The following is a 12,940-nucleotide window of genomic DNA, read 5'->3' on the forward strand; positions in this document are numbered from 1 at the left end:
GTCATCGTTAAAACTCCATCATTTCTGGGGTGCCTGGGTGGCTCAGTCGTTAAGCGTCTGCCTTCAACTCAGATCATGATCCCGGGTTCCTGGGACCGAGCCCTGCATCGGGCTCCCTACTCCACAGGAAGCCTGCTTCTCCCTCTCCCACTCCCCCTGCTGGTGTTCGCTCTCTCCCTGTGTCTCTCTCTGTCAAATAAATAAAATCTTAAAGAAAAAAAACCTCCATCATTTCTATGCTTAAGAATCCTAAGCTTATGGAAGCACATGACGGGACACTGATTTTCAGACATATACAATTCTGTGTGGCACGCAGTGGTCTTTGACCTATTTGTTTATGTATTAGCTATGTCGAGAAAGCTGCTATCAAGATTTACCGCTGGGATTTTTACTTGCTTTTCTGGTTCTGGTTGGCTCTGCTTAGAAACCCTCAGAGTCCACAGACGTTGCCTCCCCCAAGACCCCAGGTAACAGAGGCTCAGTGACCCTCGAAGACATTCACATGGAGGCCCAAGTCTCGGCTGCAGAGGAGGCTTCGGGAAAGGCCACGGTCAACTGCTTCATTTCTTCTGAGTGGGGAAATCCTCCGAGAGACACAGAGATAGAAAAGTCTTCAAAAGAAAATGAAAGCACCAAAGAGCCCTCTTTGCTGCAGTACCTTTATGTGCAGTCGCCAGCTGGTAAGGGGTGTCATCATGTCTTAGGGCCCCTTGGGGTAGTCAGATCATAAATTAGATTTTTACATTTTTACATTTCTGTCCATGTCACCCGACCAAAGTGGTTCTTCAGTGAGCAGCTGTCTGCACAGCCTCTGAACCATTTCACTCTCAGCCCTTTTCTTTTCTCCCATCTATGAAATGAAGGTGGAGGCTGCTTTCCCTTCAGCCACCTCGAAGGACACTATGAAAATAATTAGGGCAAGTGATTTTTTTTTTTAACACATTAAACTTTATTTGCTAAAAAAGCACAATTCAAAAGATCATTCTGTTATTATAATTCAGCAGAATCTGGCACTGGTTCAGTTTACTGAACAGTATGAACCTATTGGCCACCATGTACAGCTAGTGTGATGTTTTGAATATCCAGAGGTCCTGAGCTTGCCACTGTGGTCGAGGGCCAGGTCTGGAGAGGGCTGGACATTAGGGCCCCTTATTATCTGCGTGAACTTTAAGTATTCAGCCGTCTTCACTGGTAAAGCAGCACTAACAATGGCACCTGTGTAGCGGGGGTGCTTTCAAAATTGAACTAAATTTTATAAGGTAATACATCTAAAGCACTTCGGATAATAGTGCCTGACAGTAAGACTCAAACGCTGTCAGTTTTTGAAATAAAGGTGAAATACAATAGATCCCTAATTTCTAAGACACACATTGTGTACATAAAGCTGCTATCGATGCAGAGAGACTAAAATTGATTTTCCCGATTTTCCATTCACTTATAGATTAGGTAGGTGTTATTATTCAGTTATCTACAAAACATTCTTTATTCCATTAGCAAATACTTTTTGCAGGTTTAATGTAAGCATGATAGTCATGCAGATACACTGATAAACAAGAAACAGGTTCAGTCCCTACTGAATGAAAATGACAGCCCAGCACAGGGAGTATTAGCTTTTTCTGGGCCAAAGACCTATTGACATTATGGTAAAACCCGTGGATTCCTCCTCAGAATGTTTTTTAAAAATGCATAGAATTAAATACATAGGATAATAAGGGAAGCCAATTATATTGAAATATTGTTAGAAAAAAAATTTTTTAATTATAGTAATAAAAAGATCTGACAGTAGTTCCAGTGTTCTCATGATTTCAAAGTCATAATGAGCTTCACAATCTAATAAGAATCTGCTGTAGCTATAATGTTATATGAATATATATGTGCTTTTTACTAGTGACAAAGTCAAGGTACTATTAATATTGTTGGATTTGTTGCCTGTGATCCAAGTTGAGGGAAATATAAATTTGTTAGAAGTTTATAAAAATAAAAGATAAAATCTTTCCAATCCAAGTTCACTTTCCTCCTCAATTTGCATTCAGTGGAACACACATTAATTGACCCTCTCAGGAGACACAGGCATCCACCACTTTATCACACAAGGGGATGTGGGACTTCACTGGTGGCCACTGCTTGGGAGAAGCAGTGAGGGTGGGGAGAGCATGGGAAGGGGGTTGGCCTGGTCAGGTAGAATCCATTCGTTGTGGGTTCCCACTTGGAAGGGCGGCAGGAGAATGTGAAACTGTTAGGGTACCTACTGTTGTGTTGACTTTCATCTTGGTCTGCTTCTGTTTCAGGATTAAATGGTTTCAATGTGCTCTTATCTGGCAGTCAGAACCCCCATGCCATGGGACCCCCTTCAGGTCAGCTGCCATCCCTCAGCATTCCTTGCATGGTCTTACCATCTCCGACGCTGGGCCCTTTCCCCGTTCTCTATTCTCCCACTATGCCCAGGCCGCTTTCCTCTGCCCCTGGTGCTCTCCCAAATGCGGGACCTGTGAATTTTGGCTTGCCTGGCCTTGGATCAACAGCTCATCTTCTCATCGGCCCTGCAAACATGGTTAATCCAAAATCATCAGCACTCCCCTCCGCAGACCCTCAGCTTCAGGGTCCCTGCTCACTCAATCTGAGTCCGGAGATGCCAAGATCACACAACATCATCCAGCCTGAATCCCCTGCGTATGCAGGGCAACCTGTCTCCGTAGCAAAATTACAACAGGTGAGCCCTACTGTGAGCCCAGGAAGATCATCATTCTGTGATGGGGTCAGTATGCATTTCATGAGCTTTGCTTTTAGTCCCATGACTGCAGGGCAGAGGCTCCAGGTCAGGGTCTACCCAGCTTCTGTCGTAGACCCAGAAGTTATCTGCTTACTTTATAAGGCATGGAGGCTGGAGGCAGGAGATGCTATGCTTTAAAGATAAAAATATTTTTTAGTTGTCAATCTTCCTTAAAATTAGAGGGACTTATTTTAAGGATAGTTCAAGGGGCTGCTGATGAATGCTGAATATTCAGATGATTTCTTCAGGTTTTCATTTCATTAGATGAATAAAAGGAGAGCACCATGAATTTTCATTGTACAGCTATAGAAACAATTCAGGAAAACAGAAGTCTGGATACTAATGCAAAGATTCCTAGCATCTGTCATTTCTCGAAATGCAATGTTTAGGAGGCTATACACACACACACACACACACACACACACACACACTCAAACACACAAATGTACATATATGAATTTTATAATCAATATTAATTAATCAGCACTATATTTCCCCCAAACTCCCATTTGTACTTCAGTCAGTAAGCATGTGTTGATTTCCTCTTATGCCTCAGGCATTGTTCAGAGTGGTTACTTTCTCTCATGGATAAAGAGTTATACTTTGTGGCCAAAAATATTTTAGACAAATTAGAGGCTCACAAGTTTGCTAGATGATGAAATTAAACATGTTAGTTTTTAAACAAGGTGATGATAATGTGACATGCTTTCTGATTACCAGTTATGTGCCAGGCACTCATGCAGGCAGTGAAGATAGGACAGTAAATAGAATAATGGTCCCTGCTCTTTTAGGGCACATTAAGGAGATCAATATGCAACATTTAACACAAGAAGATACAAAGTTGCAAGTAAACAAAAGAGCCAAGACACACATACTTACTGTATGCTTTGCTTTGCATAGTCCAAAGTGCTTCATAAATATTACCTTTTCTAATTCGTGCAGCCCTGTGAAAGTCGTCACTTTGTCACCCCCATTGTATGGATGAAAACACTGAGGGACAGCGTGGTTAAGTAGCTTGCCCAAGGTCACCCAGCTAGTTGTGCCAGTGCCACGCTCCCAACCTCTTCACTAGGCTACCTTTCCGCACACAAAACAAAGAAGTGAATTTCCAGTTGTGAGAATTGTTGGGGAGGAGATAAAGCAGGCGAGTGGGACAGAAAAGCGAAAAGAAGGGGAACGCCTGCATCAAGATCGTACTGACACAGGTCAAGAAAGGGCTTAGTTCGGAGGCCGAGAACGTTTGACTTCACTTCTGTTTTTACTTGCTCTTTTAGTCCCCCATTCCTGTGACCCCCAAGAGCATCCGATGCACACATCGCGAGACATTTTTCAAGACACCTGGCAGCCTCGGAGACCCCGTCCTTAGGAGAAGAGAAAGGAATCTGACACGAAACACGAGCTCAGCGCAGAGGAGACTGGAAATCCCCAGCAGCGAGGCTGACTAACCTGCCGCCGTGCCAGGCCGGGGTGGGCACTAACCTGCCACCCCGTTCCAGGTGATGCCCTGACGCTGAATGCAAAGCGGGATGCAGACCATCGTCTGCACACATCGTCCTCTCTTTCACCTACCAGTTCTAATGTTAACTTCCCATCACCATGAATCATCTATTTTCCTGAAAGCAATTGTTATTTGTGCATTTAATATCAGTTAGAGTCCAGACTCTGTGCGTGGTGTCACAGTGAAAGCACCGACTGACTTTTATGGTTTTGATGCAAGAATCCTCTTATTGCTGGAAGTCGATCTGAACAGGCTACTGGAGCCTTGTGGTTTTTCTACTGGGGGAGCTGTCTAGCACTTAACTAGGGTGAGCATTCTTGGTTTTTCCCCCTCGCCCTGAGTCTAGATCTGTGGTGAGAGAAACGTCTTTTCTGCAGTTTAAAAAAGCTACTGCTTCCTTAGGCTTCATCAGGAAGCCGACTCCAGTTGTGAATCCTATGGTATTTATTTTGTTCCTGAAATGGGATTTAGTGCAAAAAGTTTACAACTACAGCAAAATACATGTTTTTCAGGGTATGACGACTTGAATGTTTGTGCTTTTTTCCTCTAATTTGCCCTGCACTTACTTTACAACCTACTAATAATGTGGATAAATGTGTATGCATGACGGAATGTTACGACCAAAATAACTGTGAATGGCCCACTTGCTATAATGAACTGTGCTGAGCCTGTCTGGGCATGAGAAGCAAGATGCATGCTAGCTGCCTAAGAGCTGACCTGTGTGAACAATAAGGTTTTACTGTTCATTTGTAAAAATACTACCCTGTGCAGTTTCCTTCACTATGTGCCCCGTGGGTTTTTTTACTTAAATGTTAACTGTAGAGTATCAGGTATGGATGCCTTCGAAGAATTGCTGTCTATTGAATAAATCAGGATGGTAGCAAGTGATTATAATTGGAACCTGGATGGGACCCTTTGGTAGAATTCTGAAGAGTAATGATGTAGAAATTGATATAGTTCCGATAGGTGATCATTTTATTTTTTCCTTTGGCTTTTTTTCTTTATTTGTGGAAGGTAAGAGGGAAAACGAACACATTATGTTCAATATCCAAGAGTATTCAAACCAGTTATTTTTCAGAGCGTTTCTGAAAAATAAGAACGGTGAGTGCAGGGATTCATTGTTCTAGCATGAGTACAATTCTGGAAACTATTATGCAATACCCCTTTGTTAAACCATATTGCTTTAGGATTTCAGTAAGTAGCCAAACTAGCTCTTTGTATTCCTAGGTTTATTGATGTACCTCATTCTTGTCTCTTCCAGCAAATGCCTTCCTCTCTCCCTTCTTTTCCTTCCCTCCTTCCTTTCTTCATTCCTTTCTTTTTTAAGCTTCTGTCTTAGATTTGGAATCTTGGTGTAGGATTCTATTTTTATTTTTGGACCCAATAAAATGTTATATGAAATAAAAATATTAATTTAAGAGACTCTGGGAGTCTGAGTAAAGTAGCTTTATATTAACTACAGGATACTATTAGCCTTATTACCCCCACAAGATTTTTGAAAACTTGAGGTAGGTAGCCAGATTAAATAAATTTGTTATTATATAAAATTTTTATCAACACTAAACTTTTAAAGTTTACAAGATGGCATTTTTTATCTTTTTTTTTTTTTTACAATCTTTTCTAGTGTTAAACAGATAAAATTATGGTTCTAATCATCAACAACCTCCCAGTAATGGTTACCCAGAGTTAATATGAGGAGTTCACCTTGAAACAAAAATATGCCTTTTTCAGTGAAAGTACAGGACACACAGCATCCTTATCTGCACAGGGTACGTGCGTGTTTAAATCCACCATGCCTAAAAACTTCCACAAAATATTTTCACTTGAGAGGTCTACATTTAGATGAAATCACAATCTGATTTCCCCACACTGTTTTTGGATGCTCGCCACTTACTACTTTAACTTCTTTGCTATCCTTTTTTTTTTTTTATTCTGTTCATGATATGACCATATAAACCTCAGAGAATCCACGGTTCTTGAGGGGTGTTAAGAAGCAACCCCATAAATCAGAATTTTATGACTCTGTGACCATACTCAGCAACAGAAAAGAAAACAGAGAACCAATTCCTTTTGTATTCAGTACCCACTTTTTAATGTGGCTTTGTGATGTGTAAAAAGATAAAAATAAAATAATTCAGGGGTTTTCTGTCGGGAAAACCGTATGCTTCTGATAGAGCAACTGATGGGAGTGAAGCTGCTAAGCTAGACGTGGGTGTTCGGGGTAGTGAAGAAGCAATGGCAATCTTGAGTCTATCATTGTATAACTTAGTAACAGACAAAAATAACTGTTGGGGATCCTGCTAAGGAAATTCAGCTTTGCGTTGGCACTGAGGGAGGTGTGTGTGCCCTACACTGTCCAGGGTTTGTGAAACCCTTTCATTCTGGTACAAGAGTTGGGAGTATAACTTTTATACTTGAATCTACCTACCAAGTTTACATATTTCTCAATTCTTTTTTGTAAGGTGCTATTTCTGTATTTAAATAACTTTTTTTTTTCAATGTAAAGCTGCTTTCAGCTAATCTTATTGCACTGCTAGTTTTTTGTAGGTGTTAATTTTATTGCTGCTTACCGCTTTTGTCTTCATACTATTTAGGTTTGCCCTTTTTTCTCGTGGCTATATTATCTATAGCTACCTACTTGTAACTTTACTACATGTAAACTGATTCTTTTTTCTTTTAGAAAGATATTAAGCTTTATGAAATAGCAATAAAAATTCATTTCACAAGAGAGGTTGGTTGTATTTGTTGGTAGGCCGTGTGTACCAATTTCAGCAAAACCTTTAACAGTTGCAGCACAGCAAACCAGGCCCTCATAAACCCAAACCAGATCTTTTTATTGAGACCTCCCGGTAGTTCCCAAACACCAAAACTTAATGTGTCAGAATTACACAGGAGCTTGAAAGGGTAGGAGGACGATGCTCTGGAGCTTCTGATTTCTACCGAGTCAGCATCTCAGGTTCGGAGCTTCCAGATGATTCTGAGGCTTATCCACTTCTAAGAATCACAGGTAAATGTAGACCACTTCCCCAACTTTTCATGACATCTGCAAGGTTAAATGCTTCTCATTCTAGCAAATGCCTATCCTTAGTTCAGAGCCAACCGAACAGACCTCATCTGATTTTCCCTACTTTGTTATACGTGCAGAGTCATTTAGGTTACGTTGGTGTTGGTTCCTCCTGCTAAATTGTGAGGTACTAGGGAAAACACTAGCTTTGAAATCCAGTATCAAACCCAGTCTGGGAACTCAGCAGCCCCCAAAATGGTGAACAGAGGAACCACAGGACCCCGTACAACAGGGCTTGCCCTTTCACTAGGGCTGTTCAATTCAGCTCCCACCAGTCATTTTACCGTGACCTCTTCCGACACATCACTTCCTGTCCCAGTCCATAACCTCCCTTCTCACAAGGCGTATACAGTTGACCTTTGAACACCACGGGGCTTAAGGGGCGCCAACCCCTGTGCAGGAAAAGTCCAGCTTAACTGACTCCCCAAAAACATAACTTCTAGTAGCCTACTGTTGACCAGAAGCTCTACCAATAACAATGCATTTTATATAAGTACTGTATATTGTATTTTTACAATAAAGCTAATGTTAAAATCATAAGAGAAAATACATTTACAGTACTGTATATACCGAAAAAAGTCCATGTAAGTGGACCTGCACCGTCCAAACCCATGTCATTCAAGGGCCAGCTGTATGAGATAACTCAGGATAAATCTGCTTCTACACAAACACCAGTATTAGGATCTCCCTAGCATACCTTTAGTGGTATATTATAATACGGGGTTGTGCTGTTATTACAGGCATCTACCAATATCTTCTCCCATCCGCCCCTCCTTGTTGGTCTTTAATGGTGTAAGTACACCGAACAAGCAGGACTCATGAGGTAATCATGAAAGCAATTTTGTCTCCTGGTGTTCCTTTTAAGCCTAGTCAACAGGGGTAACCCATTCACCCCTATATGAACTTTAGGTCAGGTGCTGTGACCTCTCTAGTTACTGTCAATAACAGAAATTGCACATTTTAGGTTACAAGAACAGCCTCAATTTATTATGCAAACGAGCATTTAAAACTTCTGCACCTGGGGCTCAAGATGAGCAAGGCGGGCATGGATCTTTGTTTCTACCTAGCATTTCTCCTTCCTCGGCGTGCTTGCCTAGATTTCTAACCCCAGCAAGGTCAAAGCGTGGGGACATTTGCCTGAACTTCCTGTGATGCAGGCAATACATTTTCCTCCAGCTACTATTCTCCTTCAGTCTCTAGCTTTCCTGCAGTTCATTCCACACAGGCCCTTGGGCGGGATTTACAACAGTCCCAGGTTGTCTCTGTCTGCCATTAGCCCACCTGCTGTGTCCTTTGCCCTGATTCTTGGAGAGAAGCCCCAGCCAAACTCAGCAGCATCTCCTTCCTTTTGCTGCCAGAGCTGCTGGCTCACCCACATCTCCTACATCAGCCAGAGTCAGACCCCAGAGTCAGACCCCAGAAAAGAGAGAGGCAAGCAACAACCCTCCCCACCTTCCTTTCGTGGTTCTAGGGAGGCAGAGGTGTGGAGCCACAGCATAATTCTCCAAAGAAATCACAAAATCCATTTTTATTTCTATTTGCTCCACCCTTTCGAGGCTTCTGGTGAAGGGATTCAATAGTTGTATAACTTATTTGCAAAACCTGCTCTATCGATTCTTTGGAATTTGATGCTACAGCCAAGCTATTTAACATCCTGTCACAATAGTTATAAACTTCCATTGTCCAAGATTTGCATTTTCCTAGATGATTAAGGACTATCTCATAAAAGTAATTTCTGACAGCTATTAATTGTGTTTAGATCAGTTTGATTAGGTCAATGTACTTTCGGACCTGAAAATGCTGAAGAAATTAATAAATAATAAAGCTAAAATAGTTTTCTTCTTTCCATCCCATTTTGTAAACAGCCTGCTGGTAGTCTTCCGTTGAAATGGCTCTTCTATACAAGCATCCAGTCTTTCCCCAACTATGCCCTGAAGAACTCAACTGTTAATAGATATTGAGTCAAATAAAAGTGGGTAGTCCCAATTAAACAAAATTAAACAGTTAATTTATTTTTACTGCAGGATTTATTAGACTTAAATTTGCAAGAAGAAATAGAGTATATAGGGGTGCCTCGGTGGCTCAGTCATTAAGTGTCTGCCTTCGGCTCAGGTTATGATCCCGGGGTCCTGGCATCGAGCCCCGCATCGGGCTCCCTGCTCTGTGGGAAGCCTGCTTCACCCTCTCCCACTCCCCCTGCTTGTGTCCCCTCTCTCGTTGTGTCTCTCTCTGTCAAATAAATAAAGTCTTTAAAAAAAAAAAAGAGTATATATACAAAACTTTTAAACTGGTTTGATAGTGGGACCGTTTTTTGTTTTTCGTTTTTTTCTTAGAGTAATATACAAAACTATAGTTTGGCAAAAGTTACTTTGAGAAGCAATAAATTAATCTGCCAAACTCTAAAACTTTCTTAGTCTTCACTGAAAAGAGAAGGAATCAACATTAGCTTCTTAAAGTCAGAGACCATAGATTATTTATATCTGTATTCAGTGTCTTCCAAAAAATGTGCAACCAATAAAAAATGGGAAAGAGCATTGGAGGATGTTACCACAAATTATTAAAAAGAAAAAAAAGAAAACACCTTTGAAGGCTTTTTCATTGCATGGTTCTAGGTACCAAAGAGTTGTTGAGTAAATAATTGTAGTATAGCTTATTGTGTTTTTTTGTGTGTTTTTTTTTTAGATTTTATTTGAGAGAAAGCACACGGAGGGGGGGGGGACGGAGGGGGCGGTTAAAGGGGGGGGGGGAATCCCAAGCAGACTCTGAGCCAAGCACAGGGCCCAATGTGGGGCTCGATCCCACAACCCTAAGACCATGACCTGAGCTGAAATCAGTAGTCAGATGCTCAACTGAGCCAACCAGGGGCCCCCTTTTTTTTTAGTTTAAAAGAATGGCTTCTACCATGCCACCAATGCTTATAAAATAAATTGAATTGTTGTAACTCTGCTTCTGAGCTTTCAAGAACATCCCATGCAGCATTTTCCTGACCCTTTTAGGGTGGCTTTCTAGTCCCTTCACAGTCTGGCCCCAGCTTGCCCACACAGCTATGCTAGAAATGGTCTATTGACCCTCATGTTCATTTCGACTCCTCTTCCAGGTTCTTTATCACAGGTTCTGAAAGACTGGGAACTACATTTCTCAGATCCGCTTGCTACCAGGTTCCAGCTATGATTCTGTCAGTTATAAATATTCTCATGCAGGACTTAGTAGAGAGCGGAGCAGCTGGGGTTGTTCTTCCTCAAGCACAGATTCTGCAGCAACCATACGTGATGCTAGTATTGGTCTAGTCCAAGACCATGCACCAGCTGTGATACTGGCCACGGTTTCCTGTTCCCAACCATGGGGGGAATCAGCATCCCCCCAACCTCTGGGTAGCAGCCATGGTGACATAATCTGAACACTTCTGCTTTCCCTGCCTTCCAGTGATTTTATAAGCACCAAATTCCCTGTATTAAAAACTTTCTGCTGAAAATACTTAGAATATTTCCTAATTTCTACACAAAATCCAGCAGTCTTCTTTCCACCACTCCTCCCTCCTCCTCTTCCACCCACCTCTAGCCATCATGTCACTCTCTGTGCCCACTTTCCTCATATTCCTTTTTGCATCCATGCCTTTGCCCCAGCCAGCCTCTGTCCCTAAAAGACCCAACTCCCATTCTCACTTCTCTTTCTCTTTTGAGCTGTTGCACATGCATCTTCCAAAATCCAGTTCAAATGTCCCTCAGGAAGAATGAGTTGGTTTCCCCCACTGCACTGTGAGACACTCCAAAGCAGAAATGAAGTTTTTCTTATCTATAGCCTAGCATCACGTTCAATGAGCAGGTGAATCAAGCTGAAGGGCACATAATAGGACACCCTGTGATCGGGGGAGCTTCAAGTGCAACCGCAACATGAAAATGGTAAGTACAAGAAACAAAAAAAATTTTTTTAAAGATTTTATTTGCTTATTTGAGAGAGAGAAAGAGTGCACACAAGCAGGGGGAGTGGCAGGCAGAGGGAGAAGCAGACTCCCCACCGAGCAGGGAGCCCAATGTGGGGCTCGATCCCAGGTCCCTGGGATCATGACCGGAACTGAAGGCAGACACCCAACCGACTGAGCCACCCAAGTTCCCCCTTTGTACTTTTAATTCCATAAAATATCTCCAAGGGTTCATTTAATGTAAAGTTTTTGCAGGCAGCACTTTATCTGGAGCATCTTCATCCTTTTCACCATAATCATCACTTATGCTGATGAGCTCACCTTCATTAAGTGCCTCTAACTGCATATCCAGTGTCTCTCAAGTGGTGACAGTGTCAACATCAACACTGTCCACTCTTTCTTCCTATGTGGACATCCGATTCAAATTTCAATTCAAGCATTATCACTTTTTGTTTCTTTGCCTCACTTTCATCTTTGCTGACAAACTCTGTTTTGAGTATTCATTTTATTAAAATGTCATGTGTTCCTATAATTGGGAAAAAAACACAATATGACTATGCTTTCCTGTCTGTGTGAACAGACTGTGTGAACAATAAATTTTGAAAGGAATGACACTAGACATTGGTCCTGATGGGCATCTGGTTTTTATGTAGTGATTTGTGGGCTAAAGTGGCCAAGTTTGTACTTTATGCAATTACTCAAGGTTAATATATATTATAGTAACTGAAATTTGAGCTGTGCTATTGGGCAGGGGGACTGGTGTTATTTAACTAAACCATGGTAACTGACATGTGTGCATATCAGAACTGGGCAAAGCAAGGACTGCTTGTATAAATTCTGTGACTGAAATTAATTTCTATTTTAAGCCTTCATTCTACTTTGTGGCACAAATTAATTTCAGTGAATTTCAGAATAATATCAGTCAATTCAATCCCCTTCCCCCACCACACACTTCCTGCCACTCTCTAGAAGCAGTACTTTTAGTGGCAAGTATTTAAAAACATATTTCAGGGTGGCTGGGTGGCTCAGTCGGTTAAGCATCTGCCTTCACCTCAGGTCATGATCTCAGGGTCCTGGGATTGAGTCCCGCATCAGGCTCCCTGCCCAGCGGGGAGCCTGCTTCTCCTTCTGCCTCTCCCCCTACTGTGCTCTCTCTGACAAATAAATAAATAAAATGTTAAAAAAAAAAAAACATATTTCAGACTGGCTTCAACAAGGAGCCCTGGTGCTTACATCCATGGAAGTATAGAGGCAGGACAACTCCAGCTCGTTTTCACTCTGACCCCTTTTGTTCTTTATTCCATATGCCAGTTTTATCAGCCTATAGCAATTACAGTTCCACACAAACCAAGTTCAGAGGAAGAGAAGAAACAAATCTTTGAAATGCCTTCCAGAGGAATAAGAAAGAAATTTTGCAGAGCTCCTACAGAAAATCCCTCCTCATTATTGGCCCAAATTGCCTAACATGTCCATTTCTAGACCAATTATTAGCATGGGGTGCAGGATTACCTTTATTCCTTTTAGACCTATCCCTGCAACTGAAGCACATGGGCTCGGCAGGGGCAGGGTTGACACTCCAACAAAACCGGGCGTCTGTTAGAATGTAACAAGCAGGAAGTAGATGCGGTCTGCAAGAGCAATTTCACCAGGCTCCTTCCTGCCTCCCTGCAGCCACACGGCATCACAGCT

General features: G+C 41.9%; 1 protein-coding gene across 4 annotated transcripts in view; it reads left to right on the forward strand.

Moving 5' to 3' along the window:
- The window catches only part of E2F7 (E2F transcription factor 7), a 39,372-nt gene extending 32,393 nt beyond the window's left edge, over nt 1–6,979 (forward strand). For all 4 annotated transcript variants that reach the window (XM_073900618.1, XM_073900617.1, XM_025883345.2 and 1 more), the window contains 3 exons: nt 425–680; nt 2,289–2,710; nt 4,045–6,979. In XM_073900618.1, coding sequence (XP_073756719.1) covers nt 425–680; nt 2,289–2,710; nt 4,045–4,215 — 849 coding nt within the window. In that variant the 3' untranslated portion in view covers nt 4,216–6,979. The remainder of the gene's footprint in view (nt 1–424; nt 681–2,288; nt 2,711–4,044) is intronic.
- The last annotated feature ends 5,961 nt before the right edge of the window (nt 6,980–12,940 follow it).

The sequence above is a fragment of the Callorhinus ursinus genome, unplaced genomic scaffold, assembly GCF_003265705.2.
Source record: "Callorhinus ursinus isolate GAN/ISIS: 27379988/994484 unplaced genomic scaffold, GSC_fseal_2.0 scaffold14, whole genome shotgun sequence".
Lineage (NCBI taxonomy): Eukaryota > Metazoa > Chordata > Mammalia > Carnivora > Otariidae > Callorhinus > Callorhinus ursinus.